The sequence below is a fragment of the Merops nubicus genome, unplaced genomic scaffold, assembly GCF_000691845.1.
Source record: "Merops nubicus isolate BGI_N331 unplaced genomic scaffold, ASM69184v1 scaffold6970, whole genome shotgun sequence".
In the NCBI taxonomy this organism is placed as follows: Eukaryota; Metazoa; Chordata; class Aves; order Coraciiformes; family Meropidae; genus Merops; species Merops nubicus.
Genome location: NW_008580826.1, coordinates 19,813 through 43,639, shown reverse-complemented (window position 1 = coordinate 43,639; position 23,827 = coordinate 19,813). Strand labels below are relative to the sequence as shown.

Here is a 23,827-nt window from a genome sequence, read left to right as displayed (position 1 = left end):
AATTTTTTCTTCCATGCTACCGTGTGTTGGGCTCGGAGAATGTCTCCCACCCTGTTCTGGTTTTATGTGTAGATATAGTTCATGCAAACATCTGTTAGTTAAGCTGTAGGTTATCAGTTCTGAAAATTGTGTGCTAATTTTGAGGTTTGATTTATTTTGAGTAACACTGATTTTCATGAGGGAGGATTTTAACTTTTCTGTGGTAGCACAGTCAGTTTGTTCTAAAACCTACCATTGGAATTTACAATAACATCCTGGTTATCTTGTTTCATAGTTCACTCCTGAAAGAGGGAGAACACCTTCACAGTATTTGGTATCAGCCAGCAGATGGTGCAGTGTTCCCTTCCATTTCTGAAGCTCTGTCAATGTCTAGAATTGGTTCACTTAGTACTCGATTAACCTGTCTGCAGTTTACCTCTGGGGACCTTTCATCATTGCTAAATAATTGTCTCAGGTATTACATTCCAGCAGATGATGACCAAAAAGTGTGAAGTAGCTTCCAAAACCATCTTCCAGGACTCTTAGAGGCCATGGGCTGGTGGTTGACCTCTTCTTCTTAGACATTCCTCTGCTCCAAAACTGTTCTTGGTCGATGCTCCTTCTCAGACACACTTAGAGGCAGTGAGAATGTTTTGGTTTTCCTATGTATTATTCCTGAAGTTAGTGAAGATTCATACACTGTGGCCCTGCTTTCTCCAACTTGTTTCAGGAAGATTTTACTGCATAATGTCTTTGTTGGTAGAGATGCAAGAGTTCTTGGCATAGATACTCAGCGTTCATGGCAACTGTTCCAATATATTTTAGCATTTTTCTGGATTCTGGATAGTTATCTGGAAATGTTCGAGCATGCTCCTTCTGAGGAGAAATGTCATTATTATACATGGAAAATTGAGCCAAATGAACCTATTGGGCCAGTGAAACAGATTCTCAAATGGATGTACCACTAAATCACATTAAAAGTTGGGTGATGACTTTCAAGAGTTGTCAGTCAAAAGACAATCAGTTATGCACTTATTTTGTTAGCATATGTCACAGACTCCTTACAGCTTCTTGTCACTTTCTGAAAATCCCTTTGTCTTAAACATCAGTGTTTAACCAGATTCCCCCTGTAAGAGACCCTGTTAACCATCAGAGTAATTAATCTAGTTCCCGTTGCTCTGAAGAACCCACAAGATAGTTTTTATATATGCTTGACTTCTGTGTTTTTTCTAATGTCTATAATCTATTCCAGGAGTGAATAATTCAGATGTTGAAGAGACTTGCACATCTTGAAATATTCCAGTTACTTGAGTAACCTTATCCATACTCCTGAAAATCAAGTGGGTTTATACATTTCACCATATATAATATCCTAAACAGTATTAAATATTGCTATGATATCTTTTACCATGAAATACCATTAAAATACATATACTGAGCACATATACTATGTGCTGGGTGCAAACTAAGCAGGTTCTTGAACTTGTTTAAAATTTGGTTTGCTAGTTATATTAGCTCTAGAGATGCACTATTAGAAATCCTGAGTAATTGGATCACCTCTACAAGTTTGTTCTTTAATTAAGCTTAATCGGTATGAAAATCAAGTTCAGTTAGAAGCCTCATGCTAGGGCTTCTAGGAAGTGGAGGAATGTCCTGTGGTTAGTGCAGCTTGCTTACATTTGTGACTTGATTTTTAAAACACAATAGTTTAAATCTGGCAAGAGCTTGACTAGTTGTCAATGATTTTAAAACTGGTACTGTTGTGTTGATTTCCTTTTAGAAGTAAGTTCAGAAAATGTGCTGACAGTAATTACTTACTTTGCCATATTTTATGCTGTGACATATTATTCCCTCATCTGAACCCATATGATAAATCATTTGGATTTTGCTATAGGCATTTAAAATAGTGTATATCTCAATTTCTGTGTGTCCATTGGCTAATCATAGAAGAGGTATAACCAAATGTAATAAGCTTAAATTCACCCAAAAATAGGTGAAGTTGCCCACCAGCCTTCTATGAGGAGTAGCCTTCTTTAAGATAGCTCAGCTAATTCTGTTCATTGAGGAGGAACTTGCCTTTAGCTTCAGTCAAGAACTCCTAAGTAGGCCAATGTGGCACATTGCAGTGCCAATGTGGCATTAATAGAACCAGAATGAGTCACAAGAGGATGACCTGGCCTTCTGTGCCAAACACCTTTCTCCTAGCATGCTCTCTTCAAAAAGGAGAACATACAAGATAGGACTCATTCTATGTGCAGAGCAAGCAGAGAGCAAGGTTCAGAAGGGGAGCTCTGGACCTAGAGACAGAGGACTGTTCTCACTTTCCTCCCAAATAAGCCTCATTTTTAATATGAACTTAATGAACTTCAGCCCTGAAGCTCTTGGAGAAGATTGTGTTACTAGAGTCCATAAAAATCTTGATAATCTTTCCTTGACTGCCACTGTATGAGTCACTTTAAGCTTTCTTACAAAATGGTATTTTACAGTTCAGAATACTTTATTCAGAAGATTCAAGAGGGTAGCAGTTAGAAAATAATATTAGAAAAATTATTTGTTTTTAAAGGTGTACATTTTTTACCCATGGCTTTAAAACCTTCTATTCAAAAAGTACCCATATTAGAAAGTATTATTTCTTAATGCTGCCTGTATTGCCGATCTTTGCCTCAAGTTACATTTTTTACAAATCAGACCAGACTGTTAGCTGCAAGTCTTCTAAATAAGAGCCACTGTTCCTATATCCTTGCATGGTTATCAACATGATTTGGCCTTAATATTAATCAATACAATTACCAGAAGCTGCAGCATTAGAAGTTGCCAAAGTAATTTATAATTTTTAGTTTTCCATCTTGTATTCTATCTCTAACGGATTGGTAAATCATTCTTTGCAATATTCCATAATTTCTCTCATTCTGAGTAATACTTTCAATTTAAAATTGTTGTGGCCTGTGCTAATACACTAAGCAGCTTCATTTCTGCTAATCCCCAGGGCACTACACCATTACCCTTTTTGCTTCTTCTACTGTAACCAGCTTTTAATTCATGAAAGGACTTCATTTTGCCTCCTGTGGCTACTAACTTAATAGTCTTCTGAAAAGGACCCTATTGAAAGCTTTTTGAAATCTTAATTCAATATCTACAGAAACAGTTATCCTTTATCTGTTTTTTTTTAACTCTTAAAACTGTGCTTTATATTGCTTTCAACAAGCTGAATCTGCAGCATACAGGTATCTGCTCTGTGTCTAGCAAGCCTGTTCCGTAAGAGCAAGAGACATATAAAACCTTTAGTGTTGGGAAGCAACCTCTCAATTCTTCCTAAACTTACTAGACAACTAGTTAAGTCACTGGGCTCTTGTGCCTGTAAGATTCTGATTATACTTCTGAAAAGGTATAGATTCTTTTTAAAAAATCAGCCTGGAAAGTGGGCTGTTCTTGTTAAGAGAATTATCCAAATGCTGTGTGAGGTCAGTAGGATAAACTGTATAGTAGAAAATGAATTAATATACTGTGGACTATGTCTTCCTTCCTGTTTTGTATAGTTTTCCTTCCATAATAATAATGTCAGTAACAAATATACAGTTACCCCTTTGAAAATTAATATAATGTGAGGGGAGAATTTTTCCAGTATTCATGGTATAGAAATAAAACCTAAAACTTCCAGACTGGAACAGGTGTATGAATTTTTTTTCTTCCTCTGACAAAGCCAGAAATCCCCCATGGCAACGCATGTTTTTGATATTTGTGAGCAATTATAACATGTTGTTTCCTGTAAGGAATCATCCATAACCCCTATACGTTGCTCAGAATAAAGGAATAATGGGAAAGGTTTAAAAAAAAAAAAAAAAAAAGCTTAATCACATTTATATACAGAAAACATTAGCTACACCTTTGCTTTTTTTGCAAAATAATATAAATATTCCATTAGGATTGGCTTTGAAATTGTATGCCTCCAAAGTAAGACGTTAGTGTAGACTCAGCTTAAATAATCTGAGGAACTATCTTCTCCTCTTTTCTGCTGGGGAGAGTGAACACAGTACCACTATTTTATTCTATTTATCATGGTCATTCTGGCCACCTTCCTGCCTAGAGATAAATGTCAAGAACCAGAAGCTGATAGGAACAGTCTCATAGAACGCTCTTAATGTAGAAAAATCATTGTTCTAATTTGCCTTTGGGCCATCTGGTTTCATAATTTTTATTATATTTTTTAAACATATTGTGTGTGAAAATGTGAATGATGTTTAATGATGTTTTATAAGCTTTAACAGTTTCTAAAGCTACAAAACTCCCAGGTTTTCTCTATACGTATGCTTAAGCCTTATGACAAAATTGGATGGATGGACGATTCTAGCTGTGCATTACACTGTAGAAAGTTTTCTGGTATTTTATGCTATGGTTTAATTACTAAAACAAAATTAATCTTCAGATAGCTGTTTTTTACTTTTTCCCACAGACACTTTTTCTATGTGCCTTTGTCCCGATGTCCCTGTTTATCTCTGATTTTTCTGGTTGGTGTTATTTTTATTAAAACCAAAGAATTTCATGTTGATTTGACAGACAGCATTGCATGAATAATTGGCAAAGAGAAAGGGATTGAATGCCAAAAAATAAGAAAACAATTACTTGGCCACTAGCTTTCCAAATGGGATAGAATCAGTTGACAGTCTCTCCTGGTTTACCCTCACAATTAATTCTTGAAAAATAACATAAAAGTTATATTTCATCTTATTAAAATGGTAGCAAACATTCTTTGAGTGAAAAAATGAATTTTTTTTTTTTTTTTTAAAAGTCAATTTAAAGTTAGTTCTGTGTTGGCATACTGGATTGTATGTTTTTTGTTGGGATGGACAAACTGGTCCACTTGTCTTCCAACAAAGTTTAAAATTAACTCCATATCACGCAAAGTAAATAGAGATCAATATGTGTTCCTCAGAATGGTAGTTTGGAGAGTCTTGCAGCCACCTCCTTATTGTCCTTCTACCTTCAAACTCTGCCTTGGAGATGGGAATTAATCTCTACCTAGGCTCCTCCCCTTGCTTATTACTGGGACAGCTTTATCCCTTTTGTTTTCTTCTTCAGAGAAGAGATGTCCACTGGTGTCTAATTAAGTGCCTGCAGAATTGAAAGTTTATTCTTCAGAATGATAATCCTTTGTGCATCTATAGTGAAGGAACAGAATTTGTCCTTTGCTTCTTGCTGGTGCCTAAATGCAGTTGTGGGGGATTTCTCAGATGTCGCAGCCGAGGTTGGAACTTAATCTACCAGGGGGCTAGGGACCCCTGAGGAATCATTGATTCACCTCTCAAAGCAGGTGTATAGAATACATATAACATTACATGCCTATTATAAGTGCAAGTTATCTTTACACATCATGTGATGGTCATATTAGCCAATTAAATAAGAGAGATTAGCAAAATGTAGAGAAATAATGCCTCTGTATCTTAATTTAAAGTTTCAAATTTATTGTGCTTGTGGAACTCTTACAACATATTAATAAATCATGTAAGGAAAAAAAAATTGAGCAACTGGGTGTGCCTAACAAGGTGTCAGCAAGTTTCTGAGCAGCAAGAAGAATGTAACTAGATATGTGTACATTGTGAAGTAGTGGAGGTACTTTTGTCTACCACTGAGGTTATCATGTGGTCCATTATTTGCTTCACACAAACAATTCCCAAGTACATTCCACATTTGTCAGATTCATGTTTACAGAGCACTTTTCTCAGTGTGCATTCATCTTCTATTTATAATGCTTCCCATCAATTAAAAGAAAGCAATCCTTTAAGCAGAGTCTACAGCTATTTGCTTTATTAGAAGAATATCTTTTAAGTGCTTTTTAAAAAGTCAGTTGACTCAGTCTCATGTGATCAGGATCCAAATAAATAAGAACAATTTAGTACTTAATTTTCTTTCTTTTTTTTTTTTTTTTTTTCAGATTGGGGTATTTCTATATATCAGTTTTGTTCCTGTTATTTCAAATCAGGAATTATACAGGAATAAAATCTAGGTGTTTTTTTTAGGGCAAATTGATGATAATAACAGGTGAGCTATCACAAATTACTTGTGTAGTAACATTTATGATTTCCTAACTTTACTAGAAATATCTCATTTATTTAACTTTAATATATGCCATTTCATATCTGCGTCGTATTGGTGGCAAGTAATGATTCATTCGTCTGCTCAATTCTTTTCCTGTCTTAGTACATCACACTGATGAACTCTTATACTGTAGCAAAAAACCTTGCTAAATAGTCTGTCAGTTTAACACTGCACGTCATACTATACGGCCTGTATCACATAATCCAGGGTGGGTTTGGCATCCTTTTTTTTCTGTATGATATGCTAACCCTCTTCTATATTGGCAAGACCTGCATGATCTGTATTGTCAGTGATGTATATATTCCTAAAATTTAAATCCAGGCATTGCAATTAAAATGATTTATGAAAATGCAAGTATAGAATCCTCTCCCCATAGAAATGTCCGAGATTATCTTTTGGATGGCATAGTTCACAGACTGTTAGAGATTCACACATATAGCTGAGAATCTATTTCGTAAATAAAAATTAATTCTTAGTTTGTATAGGAAGAGATTTCAGGGGGGTTTTTACCCTCACTCTACCTGGGGAGGGGTTTACACAAATTCATATCTTCCTTCTCCTTGCCCTCATTTCTCACCCAGTCATTGATCCTTTAGTTATTTAGGGGATAATATAACCTTCTTGTTGACTATTCATTTTCTTCACCTTAGTAATACTAGTATGACTAGATTGTCACCTTCAGGTGTGGCAACTGAGAAGAAAAGATTTTGTTTATCATATGCAGGACCATCACCATTGCTAGTAGCAATTATTCTCCAAATAGTATCAATGGAGTTTGTCTGCTGTAATGACTAAATTTGATATTTGATTTTCAATAACATTACAGAGGTCTTGATCGTATCCAGTTCTAGTTGTTGTAGTTTACAGTAGATTATGAATGGACTAGTTTTGCTATATTGCCAAATAATTTTGATCAAACCACTTCTGTTTCAGTCATACTTCTCATTCATATGTATCAAGCATGAGCCAAAAGTAAGCAGATGCATTTTATTATGAGTGCTTCCCCATGATTTGAAAAGAATCCATGTGGATTAGGCAGCAGTATCAGCTAAGAGAAAGCAGGGGGAAAATGAGGGAGAGGGGCAAGCAAGGCAATTAGTCTGCAAGGATCAAGACTTGTGTAGCTTCATTTTGGAGCTATATGTAGGAGCCTCATTGTGCAGATAGGAATAACATCTATAAAATAATTAATTATATGTCCCTAAAATGAGAGAGAAAAGAGTTTAGAACTACGTTTACTTTAAGGTTTGCATCATGGTTGGGAACACATTCAAATCGTGCTTCTCATGAGTCTTTTCAGACTTAAATGTTACTGTGTTTCAACTTCATTTTAAAGAGTAATAGGACATCAAGTTATAGAAAATGCTATGGAAAATTGAATTATGTCTTGCTATATAAAATATAGTAGAACAATATCTCTCCCTAGCTTTTCTCAACTATTTTTATTGATGCTAGCATTACTCTTGTAACTAACATGGATGTAACAGGGAATGCAGTAAGTTCAACATTGTTATCTATGTAATATTTTTGTATTTTGGTGTGCTTTTTTTAGAATGAAGTGATTTTTCAGAGCCTATACATTATGTATTGAAAGGTGAAATACATCAGACTAAAGAGAGAAGAACTTCTTCCTGGAAAACTTGTAGGGACCAAGTTCAATAGCAGAACTGAGATTTGAACCCTAAGTACCATGAGCAAATTTACTATATTAAAAACCCCATCTGTTCAAGTTTAGAAAATACTAGAGAAGATTAAAACTAACATCCTGTTATGAACCAAGACAAATATACTAAAAGCAAGAAACCAAAAACCGTGACATACACAGGCTTCATCTTGACTATGGGTTGAGGATATTGGAAGAAAAAATGAAACCCTGAAGGAAAGTTGAAAGCAGTCTTGGAAGAAAAATCAGAAACAAAGTTCAAAACTGAGACTAGTCAAGAACATTTCTTCTTTTCTTTTTCTGTTAACCTAGAAAATAGAGATGAATCAACTGGTATAGAATGGAAAACAAATCTTAAAAGGAACTATTATTTTACCAAAGAATCTTAGCAACCCTTACAAAAACTCCTGTCTGTCCTTGTCAAACCAACAATTCCAGAATTTTTTACTATACCTGGTTTTAATGCCTTGGATAAAGACATTAAATAAGCATATAAACAGTCAGATCAAAGTTTTGGATGATCATCTCAAAGACAGTATTATGTAATCAGATGCATGAAATGAGATGGAAAATTAAGTTGTTTATGTATCTGAAATGCTACCTTCTTAAACTCAGGCTTGCTTTACAGATTACCAAATTACTTTAAAAAATATTAAGAAAGGCTACTGACATCCTTATTATCAAACTTCCATACCTTAAGATCTCTTAAGTAGCTTGCTTTCTTCATCTAACAGGCAGATTAGCCATGAACCTTGTTTTTACTGTTTACAATCTGGGCTCTTTGGGTTTTCATTATCTCAGCAGATTTGCCTCTTACTATGAACTTCTTCATGGGAACAGATTTTCTGCTAGTCACATTAGCTGTGACACTGCCATTACTTTCCTGCCATCTTGTGCATTGTTTATACATAATGATAAAACAAAAATTATAAACTGTATTTTCTTTTTCACCTAAGGAGCTTGTAATATGTATGTAAAAAGCATGGACATTTCATGAAACAGGAGATTTTACTGGTTCTAATAAGTCATATGTATATTATATTCTACATATGCTGCTTTTGTTGTGTGTTCACACTTTACAGTAACATATAAATTTTTATTAGCTGGCCTACTTACTGAAAATTTGGAGGCTGGATTCTCACAACATACAAACCATTAGTACAGAAGTACAGAATAATGATCATTGTGAGATTTCTTCTTAAAATCCGTAGCTGAAATGTTATTGTCAGATGTGGACAAGTTTTGCCAAGAATTTGAGCTTTAATCAGCATTTTTTGTGGGTGGATGTGAAAAATGTGGGCGTAAACAGAAAAATCACATTTTTCTCTGAACAGCTGTATAATAGCTACTTTTAAAAGCTAAGTAGTAAACACAGAAGGAAAGGGTTTCACACTGTAGAATGTAGGGCAAAATATTTCTGGCTTCCATATTGTGGGAGTTATTATAGAGCACAAAATGCTAAGTAAGAGTTGACTGTATGTTTGGACAGCTGGCAGTTCAAGAAATGAGACAGAAATCAGAGTCCTTTCCAGAATTGTATCACTTGCCAACCACTTATGACTTTGGAACTAATTGAGAAGTGAAGGGTGCACACAACTACTTTATGATCTACAGCTTGTCATACTTAGATATTTGTATATTCTTTTCATGATAAACCTTTAATGTCATGTCTAAAAATCAGATTTTTTTTTTTTTAAACACAAATCATATTCACCTTAAAGTTAATATGTTATTCCCATGTATATGCAATGCATAACTGTAAGAGAGTTGGTAGATAAAGGTAATATCTTTTATTGACCAGTTATTACCATTTAAGAACATTTACAAACTTTTGAACACATAAGCTTTCTTCATATCCGAAACAGAAAAGGCATATTTGAAGGGCAAAGAATAGTTGAGGAAAAATACTCAAAGTATCAGAAATATCACATCTTTGAGAAGAAAGCTAACTGGAAGGTAGAGTTAGAAGGCGATACTAGTGAAGAGAGAAAAATGAGAGATTCTGCTTTGAGCAAAATAGTTGCAAATCCCAATACAGTAATCTATCATGAATATGAATCCATTAAGGGCGTTTGAAATTTTGAAAGAGTTGTCAAAAACCCAGGGAAAGAATGGATTCTAAACAAAACAAACGTAATCTGCTAAAACTGCTTTTCCTTGTGAAACACCCTGCCCCATTTAAAAAAGCCCACCCGTTACTAATTGTATGTCTTTTGCACATATAAAGCTTTCCTCACAAACAGGTAGCTGTTATAGGTTTTGTTTTTAATTTCCAAAAATGAGAACATTCACTCACAAAAAAAATATAATTAATAATCTTATGAGCTACAAACTAAAAGTTAAATAAAAATTTGTAGTTGCTACTGTCTTCTCTTCTCAGTGATTTGGGGGGGCAGATTTCTTTTACATTCTCAGAAGTGTTTTCCATAGCAAGCTGAATCATAAAATCATACAATGTTTTGAGTTAGAAGGGACCTTTTAGATCATCTAGTTCTAACCCCCCTGCCATGGACAGGGATACCTCTCACTGGATCGGGTTGTGCAAGGCCCTATCCAATCTCGTGTTGAACACAATCAGTGATGGAGCATCCACAACTTCCCTGGGCAACATGTTCCACTGTCTCACCACTCTCGTAGTGAAGAATTTCTTCCTTATATCTCATCTAAATCTACCTTCTTCATTTGAAGCCGTTACCCCTCATCCCATCCCTGCAAGCCCTCGTAAAATGTCCCTCCTCAGCTTTCTTGTAGGCCCCCTTCAGACACCGCAATAAGGTGTCCCCACAGCCTTCTTTTCTTCAGGCTGAACAACCCCAATTCTCTCAATCTGTCCTCATAGGAGAGGTGTTCCAACCCTCTGCCGTCTTCAGCAAATACAAAAGCTGTCAATTTAGGAATTTAAATGTTTTCTGATTGTTGCTTGGTGTATTTTTGAACTTCCTCACAAACTGACCTTGGGATGTTGACCCTGAAGGCATTTTTCCTTGTGATGCAAAAAGCCAATGAGCAAAAATTACAGAGAAGCCACCATGTATGGTGGTGGGAAAACAGGGAACGTGGGTTTCATTATTTCTTCTGTGTGGTTCATTATAGGGACTTGGATTTCATTCACACAGGTGAATAAGCATTACACAGTTGTTCTTTTTAGTCTCCTGTAAGAGATTAGCAATCAGAGCATGTGAGACTCTGTAAGTCTGTAATTGTCACTATGTTTGCCAATAGCGAGATGCTCACAGCAAATGTGAAGGACTTACTTTCAAGTATCTGTTCCAGTTAATTTTCATTTATTGTGCATGGATCAGTTTCAACATGAAAGATTGAAGCAGTCAAGTCAGTAGCTAAGATGTGCAAGACCGGGATTCAAATCTGCTCAGTCAAGCAGGGAGAAAAATGAATCATATGTCTGCTGCTTGCTGTCTGTGGGATTTACCCAAGAAGTGTAAAGCCCAAGTTCAATTCGTGGCTGCTTTATTTCGGACTTTTCTTCTGCAGCTGAAGTGAGAATGTGATTACTGGCCCCAAATCAAGGGCTGAATATTTGTTTGCCTAACCTGACAAATTTTTTCTAAAAAACATTTGGAGCTTCAGCATGGTCTCTATGACAAAGCTTGTTAGGTGTGAAGTAGGAAGCATCTACGCAATTCCAAAGTATAATGTCCCTCGAAAAAAGGTAGCAGCTAAGAAGTGTTTTAAAGATGGAAGTAGATGCCTAAAGACATGAATTGATCTCCATGTCATTTTGAGGATTATATTCTACTCAAGTGAAAGTGCTTTGCCTGTTGAATCACTTTACCATATTCAAAGCTTTGACAGGCTGAAAGCAAAGAGCTTCTGGTTCTCTCTGGCTACCCTGAGTGTGTGTAGCATCAGAGTGCTGATGGGTAGAAAGAAAAGGGAGCAAAACTGGGGTAGAGTGCAAAATCCCTCACTAAGTCTAGAACTTGGGACAGTTAGCACACTTTCTATATTATGATTGCAGGGAGATTCCTATTAGAAATAGGCACCTAATTTCGCTCCTTTTTTTTTTTCCCCTACATTAGAGACCCATAGAATTTCTTTAGAATTCTGCTCCTGAAATTAATAGGAAAAATAATTAGGACAATATTCTAGAAAGTTTGTAATTCTGTAAAAATACTGATATTTGTACCATTATGGATATTTGTTAGTTACAGGATTCTTTCTCTTATTTGTTCTTTTGAGTGTCCAAGTAAGGATGCAAAGATCAGATTTTTCTGAAATATTATTCTTAAAATGGTTGGTTTAATTCCTATGGGTAACTTCCAGACTAAGGTGTATAAGCAGGAATATCAGAATCTGGTACTTATCAAAAAGTAAACATATATGGCAGCATATTAATTTTTCTTCTTTTCTTTAGGTCTAATATTTCTGGATTTCAGTATCTGGCCGTAAATAATATTTGAGAATTAATGTTATTCTGCAGTGATACTGAATGAACTATTATTTACTAAACATACCTGTGTAGATGGCATAAATTATCTGTTGGCCTAATCACATTGCATTAGTACTGAAAAATTACATTTATTTGTTTATTTTGTATTTTCAGGTAGAGATTGAAAAGCTGGACTATCAATACTATCTGCCTTTGTTTTTTGATGGGCTTTGTGAAATGACATTTCCATATGAGTTTTTCGCTCGTCAAGGAATCCATGACATGCTGGAACATGGTGGAAGCAAGATTCTTCCTGTGATTCCTCAGCTCATTATCCCAATAAAAAGTAGGTGAAAAAGTAGAAAAAAAAATCCTAAAATTGTGTTTATATAGTGAAGATTTTTGAGAAGTTGATAATTAAGCAGTAAAACATGACAGGATAAACGTGACAGGCTGCGCATTTCATGGAGATTATTGCAAACATAATTAAATTGTAAGGTGTAAGACCAGAAGGCTTATGCCTTCAATCACTTGGTACCTGCAGTCATCCAGAAAAAGAGACTATCTGGTTAGTGGTTTTCTTATTACAGTGTGACTCTTTGTCTTTTAAAATGTGAACCAATGTTTTCTTACCTGATTTGGTGTATTTATTATCTAAATCCATTACTGTATAAACCAGTTCATCTGAAATGACAAGAGAAATCAACAGACGAAACTTAAGGAAATGCATATCTTTTTGTCCTTTTGTTTATTCATTAGATATCTTTTCTATCATCATTCTTATCTCTCTGCACATATATGTATCTGTGTAAATTAGTAGTTCTGCCTAATTATTTTATATGTAAAATTTTGGCATTTAAAAAATATTAATTTTAAAGAGTTTTGATATTCAAATACAGTTTTTGATAAAAAAATTATATGAAAGGTAATAAATTATTTTAATACCAGAGTAATACCACTAAAACTAAAACTTATTTTCTTGAAACTCCTAGTCTTTCAAAGGTACTGTTTAGTCATTTCCTGTTTCTTTAGATCTGTACTGTGAGGAGATGTTATTCTGAACCTTCATCCTTCTTTAGTTAGGTATTATGCTTCTTAAGTCTGGACGTTACACCTATACTAATAGATGCTTATATCTGTTGAACTTGGTGCCTGTTCTACCCTTGATCAGTAAAGATATCAACACAACTCCTTTGTCCTGTTTTCCTGAGATGATTCAGAATCCATGCTAAACCAGAACAAAACAGAGTCATTATATTTGTGATACAGAACGAAGAGTCAAACACAGTTTTGGGAGGGAGGAAAGGGAGTGTAGTTTTGAGCCTGACAATACGGAAGTAGTGTTGAAAGGATCAGAATTGTGGGGGGTTTCATTCAGTTTATTCACTGTTTTAAGAGTAATTATAGATGTCATTATCTCTACCTTACTGTAGATTTTGAAAATGTGAGAAGGAATATATAATACTCAGAATGATTACTTTGTGACACTTGTGAGAAGTTATGAAAACGTTACATTTTTTTTCTCTCTAAAAGGGAAACACACAGATCAATCATAACTTCTTTAAATCACTATTTCCAACACCATCCAAATAGAGTAGTATCTTTCTTTTTTTATGACAGCAGCTATTCAGTTAAGATTTAAAAGTCTTTCTAAGACCAAAATCCAGCACAGAAATAATTACCTGGAAGCTTTAGATGTTACACAGCTTTTAGCATGAGAAAGAGACTGCTTGGTAAGGATATTGTTATGGGTTTGATATATAGTCTTTTAAATTAAGTTATAATTTATGATGCTGGAACACATTCAAGAATCTGCTAGCTAAATTTAGTTATTGGTTCTGCTTTATTTTATTGTAAAGTACTTAATTTTTTTTGTTTAAAAAAAGCTTCTGTATCAGCTCTAGTGCGTGAGGAGTCTAAGTATTATCAATTGTAAAGGTTTCTTCCTAACTGAAGCCATATTAATTAAAAAAAAAGGCACCAGCACCTCAAGGAATCTGAGAGTGTGGACTTCTAAGCATTTTAAAATTTGCTGTGACTGTGTAATATAGCAGTGTAGTCATAGCTATACATTTCTGTGACTCAGCTGCATCCACAATAAACTCAGCTATGTTTTACACATGTTACTGTCTCCAAAATGTCCCACTGGCTGAGTGATATCTGATTAGCCAGTCTTCTTCTAGACCACTACCATATTTCTATTGTGAAAGAGTGAATCCATTGATTGTTAGACAAAGTAATATACATGATGGAGGTGAAATATATAAAAGAAATACAGAAAATAATTCTCTGGATAGGATGCTTTTAAAAGTTATTTTCTCTCCTGCATGTTCACGAAAGCAAAATATTAGTAAAGAGCCGCTCTCTAAAAACATTTTAAATTAAATATTAGAATTCTGTATTATTTTTCAATGATCTAAGGAGAAATCCATCCTTCACCTATCCTTGCTTAAAGTTCATACTTTTTGGAAGCTATGTCATTAAAGATGAAAAATAATATTTAATGAATCTGTGAATTACTGAAAGCTGAAATCCTTTCAACAAATTTTCACTTGGTTATCCAAACAGGCAATGACTAACAAAATGCAAACAATTGAAATTAATGGGTCTAGTTTCTTTCCTAAAATACCTGAAATATTATTAAAATAATATGGAAGAATGTTATTTAGTTGAAAAGTAATTGCTCATTTTTGTTTGTCACATTGAAAGGCACTTAATTTTTTTTAAATAGAGGGGAAGGAAAAAAGTCTCAGGTAGGAGGCATTGATATTTTAAAGGGGAAAATTTTAAAAATATATTTTGATTTCTCAAAATAAAAATTCAAGATATATTGTGCCTTGCAGTTGCAAAAATGAAAGTTTACAAATATAGTCATTGCATGGCATAAAAACTAGGAAAAACAAATGACCTGTTTGATTATTTCCTACAAAGAATCCTTTGGGTTTTTTAATGCAAAATCAGAAAATATGAATCATTAAAATAAAACCAAAATATTTTCAGAATGGTGTTACTTTTAAATTCAGGTCATTTAAATGGTCTAGCTGTAGTGTCAAAAATGAAGGAATAGTACACAACAGAAGTTGGAATAAGTGAGTAGAGATGATTGTTAGAAACATCTTGATATGGCTTTGCTAATGAAGAAAATAATGTGATATTAAACACTTGAGCATTTTGGATCGACCACTTGCCAGGATCTTCTGTGCCATGAATCCTAAAACGAACATGTAGGCAATCTGAACATAGACCTAGAAGCCAATAACTTTCATGTCTTTGAATTAAATTGTAACTTAGATGGAAGTATTGTTTCCTCATGGTTGCAATCAGCAGACCAGCACTTCTCAGTCCAAAAAGAATAATCTCTACCCTAAGCAACATTGAAGTTTTCCTCTTTCAGACTTTTTACATGCTTTTAAAAATCCCTTCTGTGCCACAATAGATCAAAGATACCTTAAACTTGTTTGAAAATGTTTCAGTAAGAGAAATACTCTTATTTTTTTTTGAGTCAGATATAGAGAAATGCACAGAGTAGTCCTCTCTCGGTGTCACTTACAGAGTTTAAAAAATTTCTAAATTAAACTGAGTTGTTTTCTTATTCTCCACATTCTATTTGCATGTAAAATGTGGACTATTGTCTTGGACAACAGTGTAGTTAATTGCCATTTAATGTCAAATCAGTGTTACTATTGCATTTAGATAAAGTTGAAACTAAGGCTGAACCTGTTGCTAGTTATTCTAAGCATATTTATATATCTCTTCATATATCTTCACTGTATTTAAGATTATTTAATACTTGTTAAATATGTCCTTATTTCACAGAATAGTGAAATATTTTTACGGAATAAATATTTTCTGGGCTCTAGGGTTTTTTTATGTAAATCATATAAGTTGATTTCTGTAATCTACAGAAAGTAAATTAAACCTTTAATGGAATCGTTATCTTCCAACTGCTTGTTGCTCTTGAGAACCAGTTCTGGTAGTTGAGATCACAAACTGAAAACTAACTCTAAACAAACTTGTTTTTATGAACTTAAAAGGCTTTTAAAGAAACCAGATTCCTCCTTTTTACTCCTGTCTGTGAGGAGAAATTGTGTTTCTCATTCACAAAAGATAAATCTTATCCATGTTTGGAAAGTGAAACCTGCAATTTACGTCTCTCACTTTTGAAGTTGGAGTTAGAGCTATTCTCTCTTTAATTTACTAATTTATTAATATTTCACCTTTATTAGTACTAAATTTTATCTGCCATTTTATCACCCAGTCATTCTGTAATGTAAAGTCCTGAAGCTCTTCAGAGTCAACCCTGATCTTTGGCACCTGGAATAAGTTTTGAGGTGAAAAATTGTAACCAGTTTAATCAGAAAACTTTGTTTACTCATTACTTCTCTTCCAAATCACCTGTGAGTCTATTGAGAAACATGAACTTCAGCACAGATTCCTGCAAGGCTCTGCTAATGATACTACTCTTCTGTGTCCATTTATTGTTGCCCTCATTTCCTACTTTGAAATGATTATTTATTTATATAGAAACCACGGCAGATAAATGTTTCAAAAGCCTTCGGTGAGTGACCTTATCAAATACCTTTCAGAAGTCTAAGAAAACCATACTATCAGGCTTTTCTTGTCTACATTCTTCTTCAAGGACCTACAATACATTTAGAACACTCTATTGCAGTACAGATGCAAATATTACGGGTCTTTGGTTCCGTAGATCTTTCCTGAATTTTTTTCTTTAATGGTATCACGTTTCATTGATAACAAAGATGTTTTCATTGGGAGGGTGGTTACTCCCAGGGGAAGGAACGTGCATCTAGGAATGAATGGAAACTGGCATAGTTGCTGAGAAGATTTCTGGGCCTCTATTCTCAGTGTATTCTTTGTACTACATAATGAAGCAGGGCCTTCAAATGTTAATAGAATTCAAGTTTTATAGGTGCTGATCTAGTGAAACACTGCAATTGCAAGCACAACTAATGCAGGAAAAAAAAAAGCCATTGACTCTCTTCTGTATTCTGCTAGATCATTTTTCTTGTAGGTATCAATGATTCAGTTATGTCTCTTAGCCTTTTCTGCACCTTAGGCTTTGGGTTTACAGGACCAAGTCTTTGATGACAAAAGTGGCCCAAGGCTTTCATGCCTTGCTCCCTATTTCTCATCCTCACCACCTGTAAAGTTCACTGTAACACGTCACTCCTTCAGTTGTATGGGAAGAAATATCTGTACATCTATATTGTAAATTTTGATCAGGATTTTACCCGACTTTAAAGAAGTACAGAACACAAGGTTTATATTCTGTTTTTCATTCACTCTTGATTGAAACACTGTGGTTTGTTACAGCCTTCATTGCTGTTCTGTAAAGTTAGCATAGTACTTCTATTATATCAGTTCAGGCAATTAAGTATTATGTATTTTGAAAGTTTTTGAAAAATTCTCTGTAAGAGAAGTATGGGTCACTTCAATCAATTGCATTTTGAGAACACTTCATGTTAGCAGTTCTTTAAACCTGACTCTGTGAATTTTAGAAAAGAAGGCCTTGATCAAAAAGAGTAAGTAAATCACAACAATCGAAGCATCATTATCCTGAGTGCTTTTTGTCCTGTAGGGGATCTTCTCTATGTACCTTGTTCTGCTTCAGGCAAAGAATTTTCTAAAACAGGTGCCTCATTTAACAGTTGGGGAGTAGATAAGAATGCAAACTAAATTGCTTTTAATCTTCGATTGTCAGATCTAAATAGAAAATGGAAACTGTCAGTCCATTTCTAAACAAGGATTCACATTTGAAAAAGGGATTGAACATACTTAAAGTCCAGGGCAAATTAAACAGAATTAAATGATAAACATAACTTTAAAAGTACCAAAATCTAATCTCTAATACTTAGAGAAGAGATGGTTGATTGGGGAATTTGATTTGATTCTGTAACGTTTAGGCTATCAGTCTACTATTCAATCTCTTTGGTGAAAACACATTGTGTCATGGAAAAAATCCACTGTATACTGGGAGAAATGCTGTCATGGTTTCTGGCTTATAAAATGTATCAGTCCCAAAGATAAGAACTCTGGCTTCTATTATATGCAACATATGAGACTGAAATAGGATTTTTCAAACTGCCACATAAAAATAAAATATAAAAACTTTTTAAAAATAAACTTACATAGCTTCTAGGTCTTTTTCTTTGAGAAGTTAGAATTGTTACTCAAGGAAAAGACTTGAATGTTTTAGAGTAATGATTTCTACTGTTTCATATATAAGCTGCTTCTGTCTAAATGGATAAGCAAACAAGTGGCATATACCTTAAGAAGAGTCTCTGCTTTTAAAGGAAATTAGCAAATGAAAATTCTAAATTTATGTTAATTACAAACAAAATTTAATAAAAATAAATTAACTGAAGCTATCAATGAATTTGATATTGTATATAAGCTCATTGCCAACAAGCTTTAGTAAACAGTGCTATGAAAATCCTCCATCCCAAAGATGTTCAGTATTTCAAATATGCTTTCAAATTTCATAATTATCTACTACTGTGGCTTTGAATGGTAGAAAAACAGAGCTGACTCAGATACTGAGCTTTTACACCAGATATTTAGCCTACAAACAGTTTAAAATTCTCTAAAGAAAGTTATGATGAATTTCAGAAAGTAGTTGCTTGCAAAACCTGCAGCAGTACACAATAAAATGAGTTTGAAGGAATTACCTCATTATATACTTATATTGAACAATTAATTACTTAAGCTGGAGCTTCTCTTAGAAAAGTGATTGTCCTAATGAAAAGTAAAATTGTCAACTTTATGTTCCATTAAAGTAGAAAAGTTTGGAACTACCAGAAGGAAACGACAGAGTCAGTTTATTGGGTATTTGGTTTTTTTTCCAAGTTGCTGCTTAAGAGAACTGTACAATGCGTAGTATGTAGACTGTGACGAAACAGATACCATTGAGGGAGGAAAGTCCTCTAAAAAACCTTTAGGGATTGGAAAGGTACCCTTTACTGAGAATCAAATCAGTCATTCACTTTATTGTGAAGATCCATGTCTTACAGTGAACTTCTAGGTCAAGAGACAACAGGCTAGCATGTTTTCGAATGGGAATCCTTTAGATATTATGCATGCTTCCTTCATTAGGGCTATGTAGCTGTACTGCTTTATTCCTGTGTAAGAACACTAACTAGTACTTTCTTCCATTTCTGTTGACGTCTGGGTATCACTGACATTTATCAAAATGTTGAAATGTCCTTATTTCCTATATACTGCATTAAAATTTTCTTCCTCTGATTCATGTGGGAGAATGGTCTGCAGTGATGATAGTACACAGAAAATAATTATCAGATTTTTAAAAGATAAACATATGTTTGAAATTGATGTATCCTTGGGGCAGGGACTGTCTAATTAAATGTTTATACAGTGCCTAATATAACCAAGCCAGGAGCTGGTTGACTGCTATGCATACCACAGTCCAAATATTTAAAAATAATAACAACAGCAGTTCTGCACTCAATTTGATCTTACTTTTTATATTTACAAGTGTTTTCCTAACACACACTGCATATTTCTGCACTTTGAAGGGTTCCAGGCCCAAATTCTGCTGTTTGATTCTACTATATTCTTCACTTCAGCACTCAAACTTGATCCAAATTCTGTCTTTTGCTTTGTGTGTCAAACGGAGGATAGGATGCCCCTGTTTTGAGGGAGCTGGGACAAGTATCTCTCTGATTTTCTAGCATGCAGATGAAACAAGTGCCAGTATTACTGTTTAAAGTTCCAGCAAGCATCCCTACAGAACAACACAGATGTAAGGAAACTTGCATGACAGGTTCTGTGATGAGCTGTTCTTTGGAAACATTCATCTAGATTCAGTCTGTGTTCAGTTTACTCCACTCATTGGAATGCCTTCTCAACCATGAGGTATAATTCACACTCTTGACTTTATTAAGGAATTAATCTCTACCAGATCAGTTTTGGCTTCCACTCAAACCAGGGCTGTCTTTGCACAAGCCAGAACTCTGAAAACAGAAAACAGTGAGGACCTTTGGGAGCCACCATCTACAGAAAAACGTTCTTCCTAGGGGTTGTTGAACAGCCCTTTCCACTTACATGACACCCTTTACATGCCTTAAAAATAAGGCTTCTCATCTTCTACACCAGCTTCTGCAGCCAGGAAGAACTATTCCTGGAAGCAGGTCAAATTTGTTGGTTAAGGATTAAGATGATGTGATTTCTGTCATTGATGCATTTTTATGTTCCTTAAGTGAATTGTTAGTGTTTGAATGAATGAATATTTGCATTCATTTATGTTTGTATGAATAACTAATAATCATTGTACTGAAAATGACAAGGAAATTAATTATAATTTCCTTATTAGTTCAGTTAGCTACTATTTATGTGTATGACAATTTAGTCATGAATAAACCTAGATTTTGGAACCCCAGAGATTCCTCTTCCAGTCTCTCCTTTAAGAAAATGGATAATGACTATTCCTCTGTAAAATAATATTTTTCTGCCTGGGCTTTGTACCTAATCTTAAAAATTGTATCTGGGGGTCTCTCTTTGCTAAAGCAGCCTTAGAATATCTACCAGTGAAAGCATAATTTGGAATAGCCAGCATCTTTGCTGGCACTTACTGTGAGCATGCTGCAGGGATGGACTCCCTGTCCACATGTTACTATGTTCACAGGCAATATGAAATTAGGTGTAGCATGATGACTACAAGAGGGACAGGCAAATATGAAGTATGGAATTCAGTCTGTATTTTCATTTAACAATACTTTATTAACTTGGAATCACCCTGTGATGCACCACTGTACCTTTATACTGTGGGCTCTCTAACTTGTTTAGTAGTAGCTTAGATGTGCTGTTGATGAGCACGCAGAGGTGTGCGGGGTGGTTACTTACTAGCTGATTTTCAAGAGTTCCCTCTACAAATTGATGCAACCAGTCTGCCTTGTCCTTGCTTTGGAGCTCTAGCTCTGACTTTTAGGAGTCAGCAGGCATGCGATAAGAGGCAGAAGTGGGTGGGGCACAATGCATTTGCTCTAAGAGATGGAAAAACTGACATTGCTCCTGTGTGAGAATCCTGCTTCATTCCCTATGAAACACTCTTCCTGTGCACTGACAAAGCATAGTGCCAGAAATACTGAATCCTATTATTTCAGTGTGGAGAGGCAGTTCTTGGAGTTGTTAGTAACTGCTCTTCAAATTTCAGTGTGTTCTTTGCTATAGTTTTTTTTTCCAAGTGCTTATACTTATATTGTTATGTTGAATCATGTATTTATATACTTCTATGGTTATAAAACATATAGCATTGAACATGAGCTTATCTTTTAGAGATTTTGCTTTCTCACTGCAATGATGTAAACATCTGTGTAAGCAGACAGAACATTGGAGAATTAGACCAATGTATAATAGCATACCAAATTTGACAACTGCTTCCAGTGGCATAATTTCAGAGGAGGTTTTATAACTAGAAGGATTTTGCAAGAGAAAAAAAAAATCTGTATTTCAAGCATGACTCATTTTTAATTACAAAAGAGAATGAAAAGTACTTGCTTTTAGTAAAATCAGAAGAGAAACAAAAGGTATTTATAAAATGTCTTAGTGTCATAAGATTAGAAGCATGACATTGAAAGCTGAGAGAAAAATGTAAGTAGGCAAGACAAAATCTATTTATTTTAGTTTGTCTTTTAAAAAAAGCCTACAAGGTTTTTTCTGTGGTTTTGGTCTTTTTTTTTTTTTCCTATAAACATTTGCTTCATTGTACTGATTCTCAGAATAGTAGGAATTGTTAGTTGAATGAATAAAATAATGAAATAAATGAGTACAAATATACAAACACTAATTGTTGCACTAGAATGACTCTGTTGTCAACCTTTGCAGGTTGTCTTGCAGTTGTATAGTTCTATTGGCCCCAAATGGTACTTACTGAACATTTATTTTTTATTTGTTTGGACCATGCCAGTATTACACAGGCAGCATGAGGGAATAATGAGCTGCATTCTTTGGGTTACTGAAGAGTCAGCACAAATTGTGGGAACAAATAACAATCAGACAAGGCAGTGTTTTATAACATCAGGACTGCAATCCATCTTTGGGATCTTTCAAAGCTGGGCCAATAAAGGCCCACTTACAATCCCCAGCAGAGTACAGTTTAATTAAATTTGTCCATTAGAGGTCTCCTCCCCCTCCCTCTACATTCTAGAAATTAATTCTGCTTTATGCTTGTTGTTCTTTCTACATCACAGATGCCCTGAGCCTTCGTAACCGACAAGTCATCTGCATCACGCTGAAAGTCCTCCAGCACCTTTTGGTGTCTGATGACAGGGTGGGGAGGGCCTTGGTGCCCTATTATCGGCAAATCCTCCCAGTCCTAAACATCTTTAAGAATATGAATGGTGAGTTATCCTAACAGTCACCGTGTCTTTCAACTCCAAAGGTAAAAAGGGGCTTGAGGCAGGGTTAATTAATGATGTAGTTAAGATTTATTACTGTATATAAACTCAAACCCATTTGGAGCTCTGAATAATGTAAACACCCCCCTCCCTTACTGTTCCCTAAGGATGCACTGAAATTAGCAATTTCATTTATTACTCCTTGCACGTACAGTTTATTTAATGCAGTGCAGAACTACTGAAGCAGTTCTGTAATCTTCCAATAATTAAATTGTAAAGTTTTGTAACAGTCTCTTGAATCCATTAATAAACGGCAAAGGTTTTTTTCCTCCCTCCAACACATTAGTTCAGTCCAACCTTTTTATTCCATTCTGTGCTCTTCACAAGTAATTCACTGCTACCAGCAGGCTTAGGAGACAATAAAAATAAAAGTAGCAATCAAATTAATTAAACTGAGGGTCAAGATAACTCCTTGTCGTAGAAAAAAATTCAAGTTACATAATATCTAGCAAAACAGTAAAGTTTGAATTTTTTGCTGCTCACTTACCATGTTATATTTTAGAGAAATTTAGAACTACTAATGCCTACAGTTAAGTATATTTTCTTTGTGGCAAACCTCTGTTGCTAGTTTCAGTCTTTAATAACTGGTACTGTGATTACTGTGAGTACTGTGTAATGTGAATGCATTTACGCCACAGTCATCAGCTGAAATCAACATGATATATCTTGCTTTTGCCAAACTAATCTTTAAAATATTTTTCTGTAGTAAATCTATACTGAGTTGAAAATTTGTTATTCCCATGAATCATATAGATCAAAACAATTTAATTCCTCACAAACTTGTAAAAGAGGTTTTTCGTTAAATTTGTATCATTTTAATAGTAATCTACAGGGCTGCTTTCTGTTATACTTTGTGTTACTATAGAATGTATTATCTTGTACTCATTCTTTACTGAGTATAAGATTCACCTCAGACTGAAAAATGCCTGTCCAAAGACTTGACTTGGACACTCAAATGAGATTTAGATTTTAGATCCCTTTAAATACATGTTTGTATTTAAACAGAGTCTGTGACTCTCTTTTACTTAGAGGCTTGCAGTAACATGGAATTCCACCAATACAGCATGGCTCAGATGACAACTCTGGTTTTCTAGAAGTTGTGGGACGAAAGGTTATGAATAAAATCCCTAGGCTGAACTTAAGTAATTTCAGTAGGGCTCCTTATGAATTAGAATATTCCCCTTTAACAGATCCAATTTCAGTATCTGACACAAAACGAGACTGTAAAAAGAAGGATTCTCGTTGATTAATGAATATACATGGGGTTTT

General features: G+C 34.7%; 1 protein-coding gene across 1 annotated transcript in view; it reads left to right on the top strand.

The window, feature by feature from the left end:
- The window catches only part of PACRG (PARK2 co-regulated), a gene marked incomplete at its 3' end in the record, with an annotated part of 81,022 nt that extends 58,521 nt beyond the window's left edge, over positions 1 to 22,501 (top strand). The window contains exons 3-4 of the mRNA XM_008941395.1: positions 12,300 to 12,471; positions 22,352 to 22,501. Coding sequence (XP_008939643.1) covers positions 12,300 to 12,471; positions 22,352 to 22,501 — 322 coding nt within the window. The remainder of the gene's footprint in view (positions 1 to 12,299; positions 12,472 to 22,351) is intronic.
- Between the last annotated feature and the right edge of the window lie 1,326 nt (positions 22,502 to 23,827).